Source organism: Oryzias latipes, chromosome 24 (assembly GCF_002234675.1).
Source record: "Oryzias latipes chromosome 24, ASM223467v1".
Taxonomy (NCBI): domain Eukaryota; kingdom Metazoa; phylum Chordata; class Actinopteri; order Beloniformes; family Adrianichthyidae; genus Oryzias; species Oryzias latipes.
The window spans coordinates 5,231,390-5,254,452 of record NC_019882.2 but is presented as its reverse complement, the minus strand read 5'-3'; the positions used below and the strand labels follow the sequence as shown (position 1 = coordinate 5,254,452).

At 40.2% G+C, this 23,063-nt stretch overlaps 1 protein-coding gene across 5 annotated transcripts in view; it reads left to right on the top strand.

Moving 5' to 3' along the window:
- Positions 1-22,990, top strand: part of LOC101162970 (brain-enriched guanylate kinase-associated protein) — a 28,864-nt gene extending 5,874 nt beyond the window's left edge. For 3 of the 5 annotated variants that reach the window (XM_011491536.3, XM_011491535.2, XM_020714462.1), the window contains exons 2-7: positions 7,929-8,133; positions 10,971-11,132; positions 12,624-12,690; positions 16,529-16,636; positions 17,415-17,495; positions 20,835-22,990. In XM_011491536.3, coding sequence (XP_011489838.1) covers positions 8,036-8,133; positions 10,971-11,132; positions 12,624-12,690; positions 16,529-16,636; positions 17,415-17,495; positions 20,835-22,241 — 1,923 coding nt within the window. In that variant the 5' untranslated portion in view covers positions 7,929-8,035 and the 3' untranslated portion in view covers positions 22,242-22,990. The remainder of the gene's footprint in view (positions 1-7,928; positions 8,134-10,970; positions 11,133-12,623; positions 12,691-16,528; positions 16,637-17,414; positions 17,496-20,834) is intronic. The other 2 variants (XM_020714461.1, XM_011491537.2) reach the window with 1 other exon arrangement.
- Positions 22,991-23,063: the final 73 nt, after the last annotated feature.

Below are 23,063 nucleotides of genomic sequence, written 5' to 3'. Positions count from 1 at the left end.
CTGCAGTTGCAGTAGATCAGTTTGTGATGCAGTGCTGACTGGAATCAGCTCTCTTTTCACATAGTTTCCCAAATATAAAATATTGTTTTTCCTGTTTGTTCGTAGCTAAAATTTCTTTGCTTGCTCATAAAGAAATCAGCAAAACCCACAAGTCTCATAGATTTCTGGTTTACAGAAATCCATGACAGTCATACTTGTTCTTTATTTTGGACAGTCACCTGTGGGAATGCAGTGATTAATTGCTCTGTTGCAGCTCTGCTAGCATCAGTAACTAAGCAATTGTGGCTGATTTTCTTGCGTTTGGCTGCCTGACCGGCTGAATGTTTAACTCATAGCTGTTTACAAGGGCACGAAAAGGCGGACTAACAACCTTTACATGCTCATCTTAACAAATTCTAATGACTTTATTATGGAAATACAAGCGTGCGTCTATTTATGTGATTGTAATCACATTAGACAAGAAATTGGGCAAAAAAAAAGACAATACGTAGGACTGTTTTTCCTTCCTCTTCCTCCCTTTTCCCTCACTGTACTACAGTCGAAAGGCTTTAATTAATACCACTCATGAATCAGTAATAACCTGGAACAGATAAAAAGAAAATTCTGAGCTTTTTCTTTTGTGTTTGATTATAGATGGTGCAAATTCAGGCAGATTATAATTTAGAAGCTGTTTGAGCAGCCAGTGACGGTTAATTAATCTTAAAAGGTTGTTTCCCTAATGCGAGGCATCAATTGTCTTTACCTCTGTGTCACGGCTTTAATTGAATTATAGCAACCCTGCAGAGATAAGAGGGGGTAGCCCTGTGCCTGCTTACCTTCGCACAGGAAACCACGTTTCAAAGAATTAGAACATTAAACTGGACCCAACAGGAAGACTGACCCCACCTTTTATTCCACTTCTGTCCTCCCCACCAAAAAAAACAAAAAACTTATATGTGAGATGGCTTCTGGCCTAAATGATGAAATTTTCTGAAATCTCTCCTCCTTCATTGCTCTCACCCACCCTCTCTATTCTTGGCCCTTTCTTGGTGGGGCTCCTATATTGGGAAGCCCTGCAGCAAAGATAGAGATGTAAATTTTACATGGGGGTGCACTGAAGCGCCCAATCACCAGTGCAGAAAAAGCTTTCAGTGGATGAGACAATTTTTTTTTTTAAGAGTTTGAGAGTTTCTATACACAGAGCCATAAGGCTCCCCCACTAAGTCAAAAATGATTGTAAAAAAAAAGAACTAAATTTCAAAAAAGTTCAAAATCTCATCATTTAACACATTTAACAAATAATTTGTTTTTTTTCTTGAGATTACCAAAAACAGTTTTGTAGTTTTGCAAATTCATCTAATACATACATACATACATAAATTTGTGCATCATCTTAATATGAATCAACAATCTGAACTGAAAAAAGTGTCAGGATAAGTGAATATACTAAAAGTTGAGATGCTCATTGGTAAAATGCGGTGTACATGTATTAATAGGGTATTTTTAACATCATGGCTTAGATTTTGGTCCATGTGACGGCCTTTATGTATATAAATATTTTCTTATAGGGTATTTGAGAACCCTCTGTTCTCTCCTTTACTATGCTTTACTGTTTTTTTTAAATAACATTTTGGTTAAGTCTCTTTGCTCATTTCTATAATGGAGAATTACATTTTTAAATTGGTAGAATATTTGTCCTTTTTGCAGCACAGATTGGTGCATGTGATGCATTGGCTTGCTAAACTGTGCAAAAATCACAAGATGACACAAGAAGTATGCAGTTTGCAACGTTATTAATAACCACATCTCATTCTTTCACAGTAAAATATTAAAGATGTCACTACTGGTTGAGTTTTTTGAAGACCCACTCTGATGAAAACTGTATTTTTGGTGTTTTTAACAAGTTCTCGTGGTATATTTTTTCTTTATGGGGGACTTATATTAAAAAATTAAGCTTAAATGTGCAATTTTTGAGTTTTCCTTGTTCAAATTGTTGTAAATCAGCTGTTTAATTCATGTACGTCTTCGTTTTTCACGTCTGAGTTGGCATCTGGCTTAAAACTGTACAGCCGGATAGAAACAATATTGCTCAACGTTTTTGTTGCACAGGTAATATTAGTTTGGGGGTGTAAGGGGCTGTGAGCTAGTGGGAGAGGGCATCAACAGTCCCGCTCACAAATCACAGGCAAATTTCTAATGAACTACTGCTGTCTGCAGAAACTATGTCCTAAAATTAAAGTTTGCTTTTTAAATTTTGGCCAAAAGCGGCAAAGTCCTAATTAATTACCTATGGGAATGCTTTTACAATAGATCAAAGATGATCAGAGTGGGTCTTTTACAACATTTAGAAATAGTGCTGTATGGTTGTGCAGTGGTTAGCTCACAGCAAGAAGGCCCCCGTTTCAATTTTTTCAGCTGGGGGACCTGAAACAGAGTCAACAATAGAGGAGCTTTTCTCTGGGGATACCAGCTTCCTCCAAAAAGGAAGGTTGTTTGGTTACTCTAAGTGTGTATGGGTGTGTGATTGTGGCCCTGCGACAGAACGGCGACCTGTTCAGGATGTACCCAGCCTTCGCCCATGAGTGGCCAGGTTAAGCTCCGGCAACCCCGTGACCCCAAAAGGGACAAAACGGGTTAAAAAGATTGGGTGAAATTAGCAAACATGGTCCACAATAGTCTGCTTCAGCATTGAAAATGATTTTAGTTTGGTGAGAGATGGATGACAAATGGAACTACTGTTCTTGCCCTGGAGTTAGATATGAAGTGACAGAGATGACTAACTAGTAGTTTAGTAAAGGAAAGGAGTAAAGGAAAATGGTCCAAATATTAAATCCTGTGTTAGCCTCACTAACATCCACAACCTAAGCTCCAAAAAAAAACAACAGCATCTCTACTTTGTCTCTCTTTTTTTAAATTAGGATGATTTGTGTGAGCTTAGTGCCAACGTGAGGTGGATTGTGTTGTGTTTATTCCTAACTGAGACATCTGCTGGCAGATGCAACTCAGACCTGCCACAAAGTGTTGACTAACATCAGGAAACCTGTGGAATTCAGCGCCAAGCAGCTTCGATTATTTTTTTCATCCAAACAGTTTTGACTCATTTATGCAGATGAAGTGGTGTTGAAGTGGTGGAGAACCTGTATTTGTTGGAAAGTGGTGTGTGAGAAAAACCCACTGCAATGAGTTTAAGTGTAGAGGGAGGTTACTGCTTCCCTCTGCCCTGTGTGGTCTGAGCAGCCAGCTCCCCCCACCAACCACCTTGTCTTATCTAACCTGATATCTTAAATAAAGTGTAAATATAGATATTGGTTGTGTATAAAACCAACATGTGCCTCAGAACAGATGTGTGCAGATGCATGACAGATCTCAGATTGAGTAGTTCTCACTCATAATATTTGAATTTTACCCTCAAATTGTAGTTGTAAAATAAATGATGGAAATTCAAAACTAGTGTTTTCCCAAGCAGGGCTCGACCTTTAAAGAAATCCTCGAAACAAAGGTGTTTTTTTTTTTTGCTTTGATGCAAAAAAACAGTGACTTTTGTGACCTTAGGATGCTCATTAGAGCTCAAAATTTTGACCTATACTTGTGGCAAAAGAGGACCTAAAGGTCAAACTATAAATCCACGTTTGTGTGAAAAGAGATGTAGATGGAATGCCTTTCAACAAAATGATCTTTTCCTGAATAGAGGGCAGGATTGGTTTTGCCATATTCTTTATGTATTTCTATATAAACACACATCACTTTAATGCTACAATGAGTGAAAGGATAAGTGCCGAATCAAAGAGTTTTAGTGCCTCCAAACTCAGAAGAGAGAAGCCTCTCAGATGTAAATTTCTCATTGACCTCACGATTAGGATGATTAAGCAACACTTCTCTAATACACTTCCGGAGTTGGTTTTCCAGAGGTGATTTCAATATTAACGTCCCCGGTTGCACAGCTTTTCATAAAACTTGCATTACTGACAGTGATGCAAAAAGCGGCCATGATGGCCTCTTTTTTTTACCTCAATAGTCCTTTTTTGGTAAAAGCCTATTTAGACAGCCTTTTGAAAGTCATGAATGGAACGCTAAGTACATCTGAGCTGCGCACTCTATAGGTCTGTGCATAACTGCTTGAGGCAAATGCAACACACACGTATTTGTATGGAGGAAAACCGCTCCCTGCATCCTGGAAGATTTGCAGAGGTGTTTCTTTGTTGTGTCTAATCACTACCTGTCCATGCGAGCTCCACTCGTAAACAATGTGCTGTTAATGGTGGCCACTGGCCGGCTTGCCGTGTGTGTTTAGCCGTTTGTGTTCTATTTTTAATGAACTGAATTTTACTGCTTCTTACTTCGGAGTGGGGCTGCAAAGAATGTTTTGTTTTCGACATTTGCGAAGCTGCGAACCAAAACCACTGACTTGGAAGAAAGGAACCAACTGAAAAGATGGTGTAAAAATGTGAAGAGTCTGGGCTGGAGGAAGTGGAGGTTTGCTAGGACGACTCTCAGAAGGGTTTCCTGGCACCGTTCCATGTATTTCATCTCTCCAGGCTGATGCTGTGTTTTTCCTTCTCTGTTTGGGAGCAGCATGTACTTGTTTGTGTGTGTGTGTGTGTATGCGCGTGCATGCGTGTGTGTGTCTTCCCGCGGTCTCTTTTCTCTTGTATTTTCCAGTGTCAGTAATTTATCTAGAGAGGAGCCGGTTTAGCTCGTGCTGGTTTGCGGCGCCTTCCGTCCGTGAAACCAGGGTTCGACTCCGGGCTGCTCCCTGTTCCCTTCTCTACCTTTGCCGGTTCCAAGCCCGGTTTGAGAAGGTTGCGTCAGGAAGGGCATCCGGCGTAAAACATTGCCAAGTTTACCATGCGACTTGTTCGCTGTGGCGACCCCTGATGGGAGAAGCCGAAAGAGGACGAGTAATTTATCTAGAGAAGCAGTTTTGCCAAAATAGACATCAAATTTAATTTTGTTTGTCTAAAAATCACTACCTCCCCTTAAGCCCCGGTGTTGTTTTTCTGCGAAGCTTTTGAATATCAACAGAAATGTGTTCCTGTTTAGACTTCCATCAGCTCCTCTGCTTATCCCAAAATCCTCAAAGACTGTTGTCATGATTACACACTTCCCTGTGCAGAGTGCCATCAGCAGCACATGAAATCCATTCAGCAGGTCATTATCCCCTGCTGCTGCTGCTAACGATGTTGGTAGTTGGTGTGTAACTACTTAGATGCCTGCCTCAAGTTAATCAACGCAGGAGAAGAAAATTCAAAACACAGATTTGAGAGATTTCCCTTTTTTCTGTGAGGGGGTTGAGTCATACCATGTAAATCATGGGATTTATTCTGCTACCTTGTTAATCCAGAAACAGCATCTTTTCTCCCCCTTCCCTCTGCCGATGAGTCAGCCTCTTGGATTCCCCCGCTTTAGCTCTGACGTCTGGGGCTGTGATAAGGGCTTTTCCTGAAAGTCCGCCGGTATCTGCAAGATGCATGTGATCGGGAAAGTAGAAATGAAGGAACAGATTAGCCACGGAGGAAGGAAAAGATTCATTTCTCGCCCACTTGTGTTGATTTTGTGCTTGAATTTGGCAGCGCTCGCTTCCCCTTTACAGTCTTTGACTACATTATCAATACGCCAGCTTACAGTTTCTCCTGGAGCTTCCTGCTCTACCCTCTGCCTCATTCCACAACTTTAATGCCCTCCTCCTCCTCTACCACATCCCTCTTCCTCTTCTTTTCAATAAGCTCAGAGTTCCTCTCAAATGTCAGCATGGCACGAGTGGGTGGCAGGCAGCGCCAACTGAACGATCCCTTTTAAGGGGTTTGCTGCAGTGTGAGGATCTGCTAAAAGAAGAGGCGAGCATGTGACCAAGCTCTGGATTGAGTCATTTGACAGCAAACACCTGAAGAGGCCAAATAACATCTTTCCTTTTCAATTCTGCTTATTTATTTCGCCGTTTGGTTGGGTGAGCACACACAAACCGGCATTCTTTGACGATGCATGCACACAAATAAGGTTTCCATCCTGCAAAGCCAGCTCCCAGCTGCCAAAAGTTGCACACATGAATTGAGAGCTGGTGCGCTATGACTCAGAGGAGAGCAGCTGCAGTGAAGGCTCCAGTGGCAGTGGCGAGCTGTCGCCATCTGGAAGAGTGCACGTCTCCATGCCTCCTCAGCCAGCAGCATAAATCACCACTCAACGACTGGCTGTCAGTGGATCAACATGTTTCATTTTAGCCCATAGCTTTTCATCCTGTAAGGAACGTAACGCCGCAACGCGCCAAGTGAAATGCTTTCCTTTCCTGTAACCTGCTGCAGTCAGACCCAAAAGGTCCATGATTGTTTTCCTCCCGAACGGTCAGCGCAGCTCTCGGATCAGAGGAGCTTTGATCAAGCTTTGACGGCTGTCTTTTCTAATAACCTTCTCCATTTGTCTGTGTGATGAGGGATGCAGTGTGCTGTGGCTGCAGAGGGCTGCAGGGTTGACAGATGTGCTTCTCCAGGAAGTTTCTGTCTTTTTGTCAAACTCTGTCAGGATGTGCGGATATATAAAGTTGCACACAAGCATTATTCTTCTGCATTCTCATGGACTGGCCTGTATGAGGCTCAAGTGGATGTCCAATCTTTATTTTTTTTAACTTCCATTTTTCCTTAACTTTTGAGGGTAAAGTTTATCTTCATCCTCTGTGAAATATCTGCAGCTGGTTTAAACTTCACTTATCCTCTAGCCTTCTAGTTAGAACCTTTAAAATGTGTTATGGATTTTGCCTTAACCCATTAGAGGCAACGTGAAAGCTAAAAAAAAAAAAATGTACGGAAACTTCCCCCTCATTCGACTGTTAAATTGCGACAGATACAAATAAAAAGGTTGTGTCCAAACTCTTTCACTACTCACTACATAGTGCACTCTATAGTGAGTGTGCCATTTTGTAGTGCTGTCCAAATCTACAATTCCAAAATTGAGTGGCCTAGAAATTTACCAGAAGTCTCTGTGAAACACCAGTATGCCTCGATGCATCACTAAATTGGGGAACATAGACCGCAATGCATCATGAAAAAATGCATTTAAATGTATTTTTTAAATAAACTGTCATTGTTTTCATCATAGGAACATAGTGAATTCATAAATAGTCATAAAAAACATGTATGATCCGTTTGACATAAATAAAATAAAAAAATAGTAAGCATGGTGTCCAAATTGCTTTTCAAAGCCAGATTGTCCTGCATAATATAGCTTTTTAGTTAGGAATAGGTAAGGAATTCAGACATAACCCACAACTGGAATTTTCTAAACATAATAATAAATGTGGATTCACCGTTTGAACAACTTTATTAGCAGCATCCTTGTAACATGAGACAGCATGGTTGCTGAATATTATACATTACTTTGATGTGTGCGAACCACTATAGCAATAAATCCATTATGGAGTAGAGTCTCCTGGTTTTTGTCTGTTAAATGCAGCTTTCTTATATTTTGCAGTCAAAGGCTCTTCCTCTGTTACCTCACCCAAAGAAGTTTTCCCAAAACGTTTTTCTTTTTAATTATTTTGTTAACTTTGCTAGCTTGGGGGTTTCAGTTTAGTAATGTTTTAGCATTTTTGTTTGGAATTAAATCTAATTTATGCAAAGTTAAGTTCAAAATCTGAAATGTTTTCTTCTTTTCTTCTAAATCGTCCTCCAAATTTTTATTGTATCAAAGAAAATGAGTCAAAAAGCTTAAATAAAGAGGTGGATTATATATGAGGAAAGTCAACTCTCAAAAAATTACTTGTTCACTTAAGTGGATAAAGGATTTTTTGCTGTTTTGGCTTTTGTTCTCCTTCCAAGGGAAACATTTTGGGGAATTCAGTCACTAAAATCATTATAATTGCATAAATGTTTGCAGCATCAACATTTGTCCTTCAGACAGAATCGCTGCTTAAGAGTAGTTTTTAATAGCTGCCAACCTCTCTGTTTTGCTTTGTTTGGCAGGGTCAACACAGATAGAGCACTAGGTAATTCTATAGGCCACTTTTAACTGGTCTCCTTTGGAAAGCTAACATACATGCCAGCTTCCTGTGGTCACGCCCTATAAATACATGAGAGGGAAGGAACACAGACAAACCATGAAAAAGATATACATTGGCAAAACTGCCTTAAAAGTCCCCCGAAATGGCAGCAAACATCCCAAAAAGAGGTAAGAATGAATTTTTGCACTATCCTTTATTCATCTTCGTATCCATCTACCTGTTCATCCTCCCACGAGGTGTCTCCTCTGGTCACCCAGCTGAGGTACAGCAGCCTGGTCCAGCCAGAAGTCATGCTGCCTCGTCATCTCATCTCACCAGAATCAAAACACTCATAACATCCTACTCAGCTCCTCTTCTCACCGGAGGTCACTAATGGGAGATTTTTTTTTCCTCTCCCTGGAGCTACTTCACGTAAAGTCATGCAGCAGCAAACAACAAACGCCTGTATTCCTTTGCGAGTGCCTGCCCATCAAAATGAAGAGAGGCGGTGGTGCAGTGCTGCGTAATGCAGAAATCAAGTGTCAGGCGGTCTGTGGAGATAGTCGTTGAAACACTTTGTGGGCAGGTAGTTTACACTCGCATGCAGCAGCTTTTATATGAACACAAAAATGTTCAAAAGTTTGCCTCCCTTTCTTGCCTAATGTCAACCTTGGAAGTGTTATTCTGTCAGGATGAGCAGTTTAACATCTTTTTACTGCAAATCAGTCTAAAATCTGCATTTGCTGCAGACTCCAGGCAGGTTCTCAGGTAAAGAAAAAAGAAAACTTTAGTTAAAAAGATTGTTTGTTTTTTTACTTACAAATTAAGATCCAATTTTACAAAATTCAAAAACTGTATATATTCTAAAATTTTCATTGGAATTTAAAAATGATGCATCATCATGGTAATTATTGTGTGAGCTACTCCAAATCTGTGCTCCGTGTGGAACACTTAAAATTAGTTTAGTTACTGTAGGTTTTTGTAACTTAAATAGTAGTTCAGAGCCCTGCAGCTTTATTTTCATAATTCCTGTGGTTAAAGTCCCATTTTGATCATCTTTTGATCTATTCCCAAAGCGTCCCCAGCGGTCTTTTAATTATGATTATGCCGTTTTTAGCCAAAAAAAAAAACAAAAAACAAAACCTGTGTTGTTATCTAAGACATAGTTTATGCAGAGTGGCAGTAGTTCATTAGAAATTCAATTCTGAGTTGTCGTAGAAAGGGATTGACATGGATCAACCCCGCCCCCCTTCCTCTCCCCATTGAAGAGTAAGCCAGGGAACTCGTTTCCCGCTTAGGGTATTATATACATCACAATTAAGCTCTTTTCACAATTTGAATGAAGACATTTTCAGAATGTCCTCCATCATCAGAAAAAGGACATAAGAACATTTTAAAAAAAACACAGAAAAACGCAATATTCATTAAAGGGGGTCTTTAATGAATAACACCAAAGTAGAACCATAAAAATTAAAATGTAATTTTACTAAATTCAGTTATGATGATTGTTCCTAAATTTTACTGGGGTAAAAAAGCCTGGAAATATATATTTTTTAAAACACGTATCATTTGAAAATGGGTTTAGTTAATCTTTCAAACCTTAAATCTCAGGTAGTAAACTCTGTTGAAAACAAAGCATCCCAGCTGCTTTATTTTCTTAATTCCACTGTTTGATTACGGAGAATGCTATCGTTAGGGGGTTGTAACTTGATGGCTGAATGTTCAGATTTCTTTCCATAATTTGTCAGAATCTAAAAGATGAACCGTAAGAACAATCATAATAACCATGCGTTCATGGTGTTCTTTGGATCAAATTCAATCAATAGCGCCAAGTAGTAAAGTTGCATTGGTTTCAACTTAGGTAATAGCAAAAGAGAGCATCAGTGGGCGCCAGTATCCAATTTTTCTTAGTTTTAAACAAGTTATTCAAGACTTTATGTTTCCAAATTGTATTAAATAAAATTGGTTCTGCATTATAAGGTTACCTTTATAAAAATGCTCATACTTTTAAGCCCATGGAGCGCACTATTATTTTAAAAGATCAGTTTATGAACTCCCTGTTTTTATTTTAAAGACGGGTTCAGCCAAACTGAATGAGCTCGGATTCATGAATATGCAGCTCAGAATTCAGACTAAAGGGCAGAGAAATGTATATATTAAAACGAGACATGGTCCACTTCATCTGTGAAAACGATCCTGCCTGCTAATGAAATGAGCAGCGCTGCCTTTTTGTTTAAGAAAAGTAAAGAGGAACCTGGCCAACTTCTTTTTTTTTTTTTTTTTTGTCTGGCCTCATGCAGCCCATGATCCTGTTAAGAGAGAGAAAAGAGACAAATGGAGAAAATGAAAGGAGCGTCCTGACCACATCTTCATCCATTTTGTGCTGTTATCTAGCCGCAGATAGAGTCATTACTTTCCTTCCTCCATCTGTCCGTCAATACAAGGCCCATTAAGCCAAGCCATGCTCATTCAAATCCATCACAGCAACCGACATTTCCTCTTTTGCCACTCACACTTGCCATTTTGTAAGGTTCAGGTAATGCACATCCTCTAAAAATAAACATCATTGTGCTTTCCTTACTAAATAACATGTTGAAAACGTTTTGTAAATCTGAGGCTTTAGAATCTTTTCATATGATGTATTAAAGTTCATTAGGTCATTTCAGACCCCGGATTACAGCCCCTTTTTATTCTGTAGAACCAGGCCTGGTAGGGACTGGTTATCTGTTTATTACTGAAAAGGATTCTAGCTCAAAGGTCTACATACTTAAAAACCTATGTATCCATGATTACTGCGGCATGCAGATTTTGGATTTTATTCTGCCCTTTTCTTTCCCAAAGCGCTTTGATACATAACTTCCCCCATTTTTTTAATTGCATTGCTGTGATGCTCTCAGCGCAGCTTCATGCCTCCTAAAATGAAGTGTAGACCCTAAAAAACTAATTTAGATAAACACATGTGGAAATCGTTTTTTTTTTTTTTAAATCCTGTACTTCATACTCTCGATTTTATGCATCTGTGTAGCTCTTTGCTGGAGCAGAAGGAGGACCTGCGGAAGAGGCTGTCCTACACAACACATAAGCTGGAGTTGCTGCAGGGTGAGTTTGACTCTACGCGACAGTACCTGGAGACAGAGCTGCGCCGGGCCCAGGAGGAGCTGGACAAGTTCACAGATAAGCTGCGCAGGTCAGTATGGGAGGCGACGAGGCTCTTCTGATGTAGAAGAGCAGGAGGAGTTTGGACATTTGTCTGCCTCTTTAAATGAGTTTGAAAGGAGAAAACTGTCACAAAAGAAAATAAATTGGCACAAAATGATAATCTTTTGAGCTTTTTTAAAGTAATCCTAGTGGTCTTTTAAATATAATTAAGCCGTTGTTGGTTTTTTTGTACCAAAATAAAAACAACAGTGTTGTTTTGTAGGACATAGTTTTTACAGAGCAGCATTAGTTATTTGCCTCAGAGCTGTGGGTGGGACTGTCGGCGCGGAGCACCCTCCCCCCCTTCTCTCTTTGTTGTTGAGAGCTCTCTGTTTACACACTAGCTTACAGCCCCTAACACCCCCTAACCTTACATTTCCGGCTCAACAACAATAGCAAGCAACATCGGAGCTATTCTTCCACACAGTTTTAAGCCAGATGCTAGTTCAGACAAGAAAAAGGTAAATGACACTAGTGGATGCATCAGAATGGAGCCGAGCAAAGAACGTTTTTTTCCATGTCACTAATAAGCTCTTTTTCAAATGGAATTTTTTTTGTCTGCTCCTGATTATTTGAATGAAGAGAGACTCAGAAATTGAATTTTGAGATTCATTTTCTATTTAATATGTCCTCCATCATCAGAAAAAGTGCCACAAGAACATATAAAAAACACAAAAAATACAATCGCCACCAAGGTGGATGTTTAGGCAGATTTATAACCAAACAGAGCCAAATATAAAGATTACCTGCTTGATAAATCTTGTCACCTCTGCTTTATAATTGGCCAAATGACCTCCTTCCTCTTCTGCCAAATGTCAAAACCTCTTCGTTGGAACTAAAAAACAATTTCACTTCTTTAGATTTTTTGCAGAAATAAACCTGAAATTTTATAATTGTCTAGTTTAGATAACAAAAACAGATGCATCCTAACAAAAGACATTTGTGGATCGACAAGAGAAAGTATCAACGGAAAACATTTTATAATCAATTCTGTATGAATTTACATAATAAATTACTGCAAAATAAAGATTTCCCAAGCTTATTGTTTCATCAGATTGAACAGAACTTAAATTGTTTTCTGAGTGAATTTAGGTTTGAATCCTTGGTGAGATTCTGGCAAATAAGAACAGAAAAGCATAAAAGGAATATTATGATAGAAAAACTGAAGACAGAAAAAAAAGGCTTTTTTTCTCTTTTGATCCCTTAGATTTAACTGAGAAAACTCGTCAGATGGTAGAATGGAGGAAATTATATTAATGGGGTATCCATAATGGAATAAGCTGTGAACTTGTCATTACGTTCGTTTGATAAGCGACTCATTTGGGACAAAAGCAAGTCAAGGGATTCAGCTTTGATGTTACCGAGCTGGGGGACGTTCCTTTTTAAGACTTCTCAGTTTTACAGTGGGTTTTGTGCGATTACACAAGCGTTCTAAGAGAATGAGCAACATTGTTTATCATGTTTTTTTTTTTTTTTTTAGAATACAGAGCGGCTACTCTGCCCTGCAGAGGATCAACCAAGATCTGGAGGAGAAGATCAACAGAGACGTAAGAGCCTGAACTTGTCTGTCTCAAAGCCTGTGCATCTGTAAGGGCGTGATGTACTCAGTCAAACAAATCCTGCTGAAGGAAGACAAGCTTTTGAGCATGTCGGAGGGTGTGGAGAGAGTACAGAAGACTTGGACTGGAAATGAATCTCCTGCTGTTTGTGCCAGTGACATTAATTATGGCTTATTAAAACTGGTTGTCCTCCTTCCATGTGGCAGAGAGACAGCGAAAGCCTTGTTCCTCCGATCAGCGCCCTTTTTTTAGTCAGACTTTGCTTTTGTCCAAAGAAAGATACAATTAATTAGTCTGCCGGAGAACAATAGAAATGCTTATTAAATGGGTTTGTTACAGCACAAGATAACAGTCATTGCTGTCGCTATGAATGCAGCAGGTACAGATGATAAGCCGCTGAAGGTCAGACTGAGTGAAAAACATTTTTAGAAAAAATGCTGAGAGCTTTTTTTTTCCCAGAGAGGTGTTGTCATCAGCGTTTATGGATTCATGTCATATAGATCCTCCTGGAGGGGGAAGGAGGTGCTGAGTAAGTCTCTCTGCTATCGTGAAGCTTGTTTACTCCAGAGGTGCCACAAACCTATCTGACCCCTGAGCCCTGCACAAGTGCAGAAATGTAATTACAAGGCAGATAAACACAAGTGTCTGTTGATGCACTGCATTTTTTTCAACTGGTGTTTAAAGAAAAAAAAATAGTTCAGATTATAGCTACTGTGCATGAAAAGACATGGACTCCTTAAAAGGATTTTTCACATTTTATTAGTTGCAAAACGAAGTATTTTTCTCCAGTTTAGTCAAAGCTATTCATACTTGCAGTTTTGCTGTCATTTCAGCTTTAATGACCGGTTAACACATAAACCCCAAATGTCTTGAAGAAAGAAAAAACATTTGTTACTCTGTTTAATCTGTTGTTTTGGTGGAATGAAGCCCAGGTGGATTGTGGGTGCTTCATCTTTCATCACTGCTTGGAGAATCTATATGTTGCAAGCTATAAGCCAGTCTGTCATGGCACGCTCCTGAATCCACTGGCTGGGTGGTTCTCTAGGTCCCTGTGTTTTCAGCTGTGCTGCAATGAAAGGTGTTAAGGGGAGCTGTGACTGTACGAGCTCGTGCACTGTCTGTCACCACACGGAACTAAAGTATTTATTGATTTAATTGTATGTTTTTCTTTCTGTGTCTGTCCTTTATCTATCAAAAAGAGCCTGGATTTTTAGTGTCTTTTTGATTCTTTTTGGTGTCTTTTAGTTTCAGATCTTCTGCTTTGCCACCTTTTTGGTTCTCATGTGCTTCTCATGTTTTATGCCTTAGTCAATACTAGGGATGGGTATAGTTAAGGTTTTAACAGTAATACTACTCTCATTGATAGTGCTTATTGATCCGGTATTTTAACGATACTCTTATCGATACTTTTTGAGTAAAAAAATAAATAAATAACAAATTAAGAACATAAAGTGTTTTATTTCCTCGTTATGCATCACTGTTTTTTTAACAAAACATTTTACTTTATACATTTTTCCAACTTGAAAGGTAAAATGCATGAAAAAAGAAATTATTTAAAGAAAAATAAACAGCAATGTTTTGACATATTGCTGTCATGATGCAAATATAAAACAAATTAAATAAATGTTTGAGTTCATAAGATCATCCCAGAGAAAGTCTCTGCTTCAACTCCCGCAGTGAAAGCTGCGTCTATGGCTACATTCACACTGCAGGGCTTAATGCTCAATTCCGATTTTTTGAAAAAATCAGATTTTTTTGGAAGGCCGTTCATATTTCCAATTAAATGCGAACATTTGTGATCTCCTGTGTGACCGTGAAATGACCCAGAAGTGACCTTCATGCGCAAAAGAGTACTCGGAATTCGAACTCAAAACCGGAATTGGGTCGTTTCAGCCTGCGGTGTGAATGTAGCCTATATCTGACGCCCGTGTTTTCATCTCATTGTAGCCAAAGCCCCTCCCCCGCCTCTCTACCTGCTTTTCCTCTCTACCTGTTCACCTGTTCACATCCTCTGCAGCAGCGAGTTGTTTTTTCCCGCGCCCCTCCAGTATGTTCTATACAGAGAGCGCAAAATACGGTCATCATAGCAGCAGGTTGACATGATAGTCGGGGTGCTCCAGCACAGATTCAATTAATTTTACGCGCGCGCCGCGTACTGTCGGAACAACAGCTCCGCCCCCCATGCACATAAATGGCCAGACAGACTTCTCCTCTTCAGCGAGAATAGCTAAATTAATATCATCATTAATTAATGGACAATTGACTAACTTGGTGGGTTAAATATGGCAGATAACGTTTATATCTTGTGGGACACAAAGAAAATGCGAATTCTCCAGTGATGATAGCAGAACCGTTGAGGTCAGATCTTACCGATACTGTGGCCTTGAAGAATGTTGCCCCGGGGCTCGTTTAATACCAGGGCTCGGTACCCATCCCTTTTCACAACTGCGGGTGGATACGGGCTGTCTGCGAGTGAAAAATGGGCAATTCTCTATGAGTCACGCAGGTGGCCTGCACAAAATTTTAAGATCATAGGTCACTCCGTGAGCCTGAAGAGGAAAAATGTTTTAGCACGTTTTTATCCATGGGGATAATGTGGGCAACAGGTCATGGCAAACACTTCTACAACATGTCAGGCTAAGTAAGCAGTTAGTAGGAGTGATGCAGGCGTGTCGTGGTGATTTTTCCTTTTTTCAACCCACCTGAAATCTGCGCACTGTGCAAGCAGCCCATTAGCTCTGTTCAAGTGATAAATGCGTGCTTCGTGCAAGCAGCCTGACTGTTAGAAATTAACAAATTAGACAGTGTAGCTTGTGTGGGATTCTACAGGCATCCTACCGGTACTTATGTATCCACTACTCGCCCCGTGTGCACTGCATTTGTGTGCAGTTAGTAAGGGTCCAGTACTCGCACCTTACTACCGATTAGAGTGTGGCGTTAGAGCATCAAACAGAATCACCCGTACGTCATAGGTGCATGTAACTTGCATAATCTTAACAAATACTTTTCGATAAACTTATCACACATACGACAATGGTACATTGCATTTAAGGTGACCGCACTAGCCACAATGGAACTGCAAGACAAATCTGTACTATGTCGCCTCCCCTCTCTACAACTCTCCAAAAAGCTCTGTAGGTACATGTAATTAAGGCATTTCCAAGATCCTTGGGGTGTCTGTTTTTGGTTTTATGACTGGTTTAGTTTTTTCACTAAGTCAAGTTTGTTCATGAGTCCATCCCCTGAATTTGGGTTTCTCATAACCCAGTTTGTGACAGTAATTAGCCTCAGAAGGGTTTGCTTTTACAACCAGAACAACAATAATACATTATTTCACCTTTTAGAGAAAAAGAGGTTTGTTTAACTAAACTTCTGGAATGACCGAGTTTATTTTAAATGATTTTACTACATGGAACCTTTCTAACAAAAAAAGGATCTCTGCCTCTAACACTCACCCTGGCACACACATGCACTGAATTGAAAATACATGATTAATACAAACAAAAGGGTATTTGTGTCTTTTTCTCTGGCAGAAAAAGTGCTGAGAGTGAAGTTAGTGATCACACCTATCTGAAAGCCTAACATACACAACCACACACGCAGACGTTTCTTTAAACAAAGGACACATGCTGCAGAAATAATAAGTTGCCATATGTGTTTCCATATGGTATGTACTTATGAATTCAGACAAGAAATATTTTAGTACTTTGTAAAAACATCATGTAGACTGAAGACGGAGCTTAGATAAGAAGAAGCATCAAAAAAACTTAAATTCTGTGAAAATATCGACTCAACTGAAATGTAAGTGGTGGTCTTCTGTTGTCAGTCGCAGCATCACGATGATGAAAAACGAGCTCTAAGCAGAGAGATCATCGTTCTCAACAACCACCTGATGGAGGCGAAACTCACCATCGAAAAGCTGCAAGAGGACAACGTAAGCTAAAACCATGTTTTGTTAAACTACTTCAGAACCCAACAAATCGTGTTCTTTTATCATGACCATGCCTGGTCTGAGAACAGAAGGGTACTTTAATAAAAGATTAAAATTATTGTGTTTTTTTTAACAAATCCTGGTGAATCCAGTGTGAACTGGATACAATGAAACAGCTAGTAGTTCATCCCATCAACAAACTCTTGCAAAAACAAAATTGGTTGGCATTCATCTAATGTCCTAAGAATTTAATTAAAATTTATATTTTAAATTTGCAAAAAGTAATTCATCTGTTGGTGACTTTCTACAGTGATGCAATGCATCTTCTCCCTCTCTATACTTGTCTAGAAGGTCACTCAAAACAAATGGTGCATCTGTGGTTCTCTTTCTCTGCATGCAACCATACTGCTGCTCATGTTCACGTCTGCAAAGAATAGAATTTCTTATGTTTGCATATCCTCTTGAGATAAAAAAATCAAAATTACTAATAATAGCAATAATAAATTCATCATAATGTAAAAAAAAAGCTAATTCGTTGGTTTTTGGAGCGACAAAGCTAAAATATTATTGATTAAAACCCTTTCTTTTATGTGATTTAGTCCTGATTTGCAAACGTGAAGAAATTATTATTATTTAAAAATGCTCATTACTTCAAATACCAGAAGATTGTTTCCCACATTTGAAATGGACTTGGAAAAGTTTTAGTTGTTGTTGGTGGATAAAAAAGCAAATTCTAAGCAATATCATTTTCCTCTTTATTGTCCCACTTGCAACCCTGCAGGACATGTACAGAAAGGATTGCAACCTGGCGGCTCAGTTGCTGCAGTGCAACAAGTCACTCTACGGAGCCCAGCTGTCTGAGGTAAACACATTCTTTCAAGCTTGCATCAGAACTTTTCACTTGAATTTTATGCATGTAAGTTTGCATTCTATAAGAGATTTGATGCAAAGGAAAAATAAGAACAGGGTGATTTTTTTTTTTTTGAGAAAGGGAGTGTTATTTTGGATGAAGGATTTTCTGTCACGCCAGTCTCACAATGTCACGTTGCCCTTTATGAGCCAGAAAAGATAAGAGGGAAAACTTGGCAGGGTGATGGAAACTGGAGGTCACTGCAGGAGGAAAGTAGATGTAGCAGAAAGATCAAAGCCGCTTGCTAGTTTGATAATTAATGTTTCTCCAGGAGAATAAGACCATAGACTTAACTGGTATTTTAAATTAGAGTGCAATAAGTGGGCATTTTGTCTAAAACAGTGGTCTGCATCCTGAGAAAACTACATGCTGCTCTTGTATCCCCCCATTGTGGCTCTTTGGCTTATTATGCAAAATGCTATATTGAATATTTACATATCAGTACTGACATTTATTGTCAGTAATGTATTATTAGATAAGAAGATATATGTATTTTTAAAATTGGATTCTACTCCAATGTTGTCATTTTTATAAATATTTGTAGTAAAAGGAGAAAAAGGATACAGGTACACCAGATAGAATATTCCATGTTTGAATTTCTTACATTTTTATTTATTTACATTTTTTAAATTAAATGTTCTGCAGCAGGATCTTTTTTTGACACAGGGTGTGTTATTTTATTTTGAAAAGAACTTGTTCTGCTTTCAAAATTAAGAAAAAGTTTAAATAGTTAAATATAACCCTGACATATTTCAATTATTGTAAATGTTTAAAAGCTTCATTTAGAAAACTATGGCTTGGTGTTCACAATAAATTAAGTATATTTTTCTAAAGGTGAGACATTTTCTCTAGCTGAGTTTTGGTCAGAAATAAACTGCTCCAAATGGCTCTTTTGGTGTTAAAGGTTGCAGACTCCTGGTCTATAAGATATAATAGTTTGGCATTTTGATTATATCGTTCATAATTTAAACGGAGGGCTCGCAGCAGATTGCAGGAGTGAGACCAAAATCTTTTCGTGTTTGATTCTGTTTCCTGGCTTTACAACTGAGGCACAGACTGTGCTGTAGATCTCACTTATTTATTTATTTTTTGCTCCTGACAGTCAGTGTTGTTAAGCCAGCAAGTAATCACACTGCACCAGGTTTGGTCATCATGTAATAATGTGACAATGGTTAAGTGCAAGTCAGCAGGAAAATTTCTTCAAGGCACATTGTGAGGCGAAGGACGGTGAAGATAAAACTACATCGTGCGGCAAAAATGCAGATGGGAAAAACTCTGCAACCTCATCATACTCTGCTGCTGTTGCTTGTGAAAAGGATTCATGTGGGTATTGATGAGTGTTTTAACACTGGACAGGCTTGGCTCCACTTTTCCGCAGCATCAGCCGTGCTCCTTGTCCATGGGACAATCGAGCTGGCCAGTGTCCACAAGGTTAAAGGATGCCTCTCTGGGTATTATCTATATTGCTGAAATGCATTTGGTTGCATAACATTCCTACAAGGAAAACGTGCATTACTCAGGATGACATTAGGAAAGCTCCTAAACATGTTGAAGATCTGAGGCTATGCATGCACTCCTTGTGCTTTCACTGATCTGCAGCTCCTGTGGGTGAAATCTAATCAGATGTGTATTGATAAACTGTGCTGCTGCATTTTTAAGGAGCGCACTTTAGTGCTTTTTGCTCTGCTGCACAACAAACACAGAGAAGCCATGAAGTGACTCAGCTTGCATTTCCGATCAGCACACAGAAATCCTCTTTCTTGAAAGAACCAAAGAATGCGAGCACGGAAACTGATCCACACGTGCTCGTCTTTTCTCCAGCATTACCAACAGAGCCAACTAAACTTTCAATTGCCTTGACTCTCATCGCTAATACGCAACAACTGACCAGATTCCTGATGATGACGTACAGCAGCTAAACTATTCCTAGTTTCTATGGAGAGGTGCAGATCGAAGATGTAAGCTTTTATTCTGAGAAATTCTCAAAAAAGATTTTTTTTTTTGCTTCCATAGCAACTGTATGTCCTCACGCTTTGAGTTTTCTGCGAAAGAAAGGGACGTATTTTTTTATAGCAGTTGTAAACTCAATTTGTCCTCTCCAGGCACGTAAATGCATGTTCTTGGAAATCAATGACATATTTGGAAGGATAGTGCCGCTGATGGGGAAAATTCCATTTAAATGCTTCACAAAGACAAACCTGAGAAAATAGTTAGTGAAATAGGTTAAAGCAGGTAACACTTGTTTTCAGAAAACGGAGAAAAGCTTTGGACATCAAGCCAAACCAGAAGTTCTGGCTCACCTTGTGAAACACTCACAGCCACTATGGATCATGCTTGAAGACAGACTTGTTGCAAAACTCTGAGTGCCAAAGATTTATGGCCAAACTCTCCAAGACGGTGTTTAAATTAGACAAAAACACAAAGATCTCTAAAATCTTTATTGAAAAAATACCCTGGAGAAAAAAAAGTGGTTGCTGGCTCGGAAGTAAAGGTATTCTTGTTCTTCCAACATGAATAAGCATTTCCACATCATGATTACCTAAACGTAGCTTTAAGTACCAGAGAGGATTTCCCTTTGACCACATTGAGTTCAATTCATGTATTTGTAAGATGAACCACAGTTGCACATCAGTCGATTAGTCGATTGCTTCATATTCTTTAAATGCTGTTGTTGAGGGAACAGTGGGCTCAATTGGTTGATGTAAAATAAAATACTGGAAAACTCTTTTTGATCAATTTAGTGGCCTTAGAGTGTCTATCGTAAGACTAGAAGATCCTGCATCATCAGAAAAATGCCACAAGAACGTGTTAAAAACACCGCTTTCATTGGAGTGGGTCTTTTAGGGGTTGGATTGGAGGGGGCTAAACCACCAAATAGTTCCCAAGCGCAGCTGTGTCTGTAACTCACAGCTCCCCCAGGGGATGGGTCAAATGCGAAGAACAAATTTTCCCCTCCCAGGGGTGTGACAACTCATAGAACTTTAACTTGAACACTTCTATCAAACTGGCAGCTTGTAACCGGACACAGATGAGCCTAAACTCTGTCGATCCGCTCTAGCTTTAATTGTTTTTCAGATGAAAGTCTTTAACATTCACAGTCTGACAGGTTTTAGTTAGAATCACTTCAGGGAGTGTTCAATAGTGCAATGAAGGGTAAAGTGTCCGATCTACAGTTCACCATCCATTAATTAAGGCTTGTGTTGAAAACCTCAGTGTAAAATATGCAGTATTTTTACTCTTTAAATTTATCTCACTTGTTCTTCCCGCCTTCTTTGTTTCCCTGATATTTAGCTGCCCGCTGATGTTCAGGAGCGACTATCCATGCACCTGGAAGAGTCTCCTCTCTGCCACAGCTACCCAGACTCTGTCCAAGGGTCCCTCATCTCCAAAGTGCTTGAGAATCCAGATGAAGCCTGCAGCAGCAGTAAAGCCTCTCGGTCACCTAGCCCTCCACCCCAGGAACATGCTTTTATTTTGGAGAGATTAGGTCCTGGTGATAGGCTGGGGCTCCGTGCGGCCTACAAATCTGACCTGTACAGTAGCGACACAGCCCTCTACTGTCCTGATGACCGTCAGAGGGAGAGGAGGCCCAGCATGGATCTTCATGGCCAGAGGACGATGCTGTACGGTCCCCAGAATTCCACCGACAGCACCCCAGAGGACGATTCAGGGGGTATGAGAGCTACCTATTCCCAGGAGCATTTTGCTAAATTTCCCGCCACAGTGGGTGGAGGTTCCAGTTCTTATTCCAGTTTTAGTGGAGGGGGCTCTGAAGACAAAGGGAATGGTCCACCCAGCAGCGCAGCATCCTCTCCCCAGCATCACTCCCTGTACATGGACTGGAGAGATGCAGGAGACTATGAAAGAGGAAGCGACACATCTTGGGATGGGGGCAGTCCAGGAAGCTTTGCCAACACTCATCCTTTCCAGCAGACTGAGCTAAGCCATCACCAGAATGGCAGCTCACCGGTTTACAGCCGCACCATGTCCTCCTGTTTCAGCGAGCCCTATGAGCCGCTCCCCCCATCTTCCTCCCCGAGTGTTGCCTATGGAGATAGCCGCAGAGGCAGCACGTTGGCCCCAGAAGAGGAGGAGCTGATTGGTCGATGGAGACAGCTCAGTGTTGAGGACTTGAGCGCCCACAGCTACCGCAGCCCCGGCCGAGCCTCACCTTACAGCTTCTCAGAGCAGCACTTCTCTGTCCGCCCTGCCAAGATTCGGCTGGGGCCGCTGTACAGCAGCTTCCAGGAGGGCGCAGACTACTACCATCATGCAGCGGGTGCTATGGATGCAGTGTGGGTTGGTGCCAGCCCCGAATGCAGCCCAGGTCTGCGGCAGGCGCACAGCCAAGCCCACTTATATCAAGCTGAAGGCAGCCAAGGGTCAGAGCACAGCCTCTACCACTCAGGAAGCTCCAAAGACAGAGAGGGCAACGTTGCAGCCGGCGGCCAGAGCACAGAATACGTAGACCCAAGCCCCAACAGCTCCACAGAGTCTCTTCATCAAAGGTCCCTTGAGATGGCTGCAGAGCTGCAGCACTACCAAGCAGAGATGCATGACTTCCCCGCACAAGTGGGTCCTTCATCACCATCTACCCCAAACCCTCCATCCCCGTACAAACAACAGTTTGGTACACTGGGACTTACCAGGAAGGACAGTCTGACAAAAGCCCAGCTTTATGGAACACTTCTGAACTGAAGGACCTTCCGGTCAGGTTTTGGTTTTGACCCGACAGAACACAGGGCTGGGATGTTCCTTCCCTTCTGTTGGCTCTAAAACAGCTCGGGGAGCAGCAGGAGTCAAATAAATAATGAGGATATTACTGCACTGGCTTGTATGGGGAGGCTGTTTACAGGCGTCCATGAGTCAGGAGCTGAATAAAGAAGGCAGAGAGGAACCTGTGGAACAATCGAGATGTTCCACAAATGTAAAAATATATACTAGACACATATTGAGTGATATATTTTGTATTTAGCTGTAATCAACAATCTTAAATAACTGCAAGTCTTCTTGGTAATCACAAAAATTGTACATAAATGAGACTATTCTATATTTAAAAGCTCACAGGCGCCCTTCACCGCTGAATACAGTTTAGTTTTAGTCGTTCCTGAAGATACTTTTAAAGAGGAGCGTTAAGAGAGGGGTTAATTAAAACAAACTAATCTCCAAACCTTTTTTCGTCTGTTTACTGGATTTGACGATATTCATGATTGTGTTTTGCTATTTGATGGAACGTTCCAAGCTATATACTTATCTTAGCGGTCACCGCTTCTCTATCTTTTTCTCTTCTGTATCTCTGAGAGGTTTTCCTTTGCCCCCGTTCTACCTCAGATTGGAACTCCCACACCCAGTTAAGCCTCTGTGTCCCTGTTTCTTTAACAATCATGCACGTTTATATATTTTGATGGTTTTGTTCACCTAATAAAGCACAAACTATACTGAAAAGATCTTGGCCTTTGTTTATTTTTGCATGTTGGCGATTTAAATGTAAATATCTGACTTTATTATAATTATTATTAA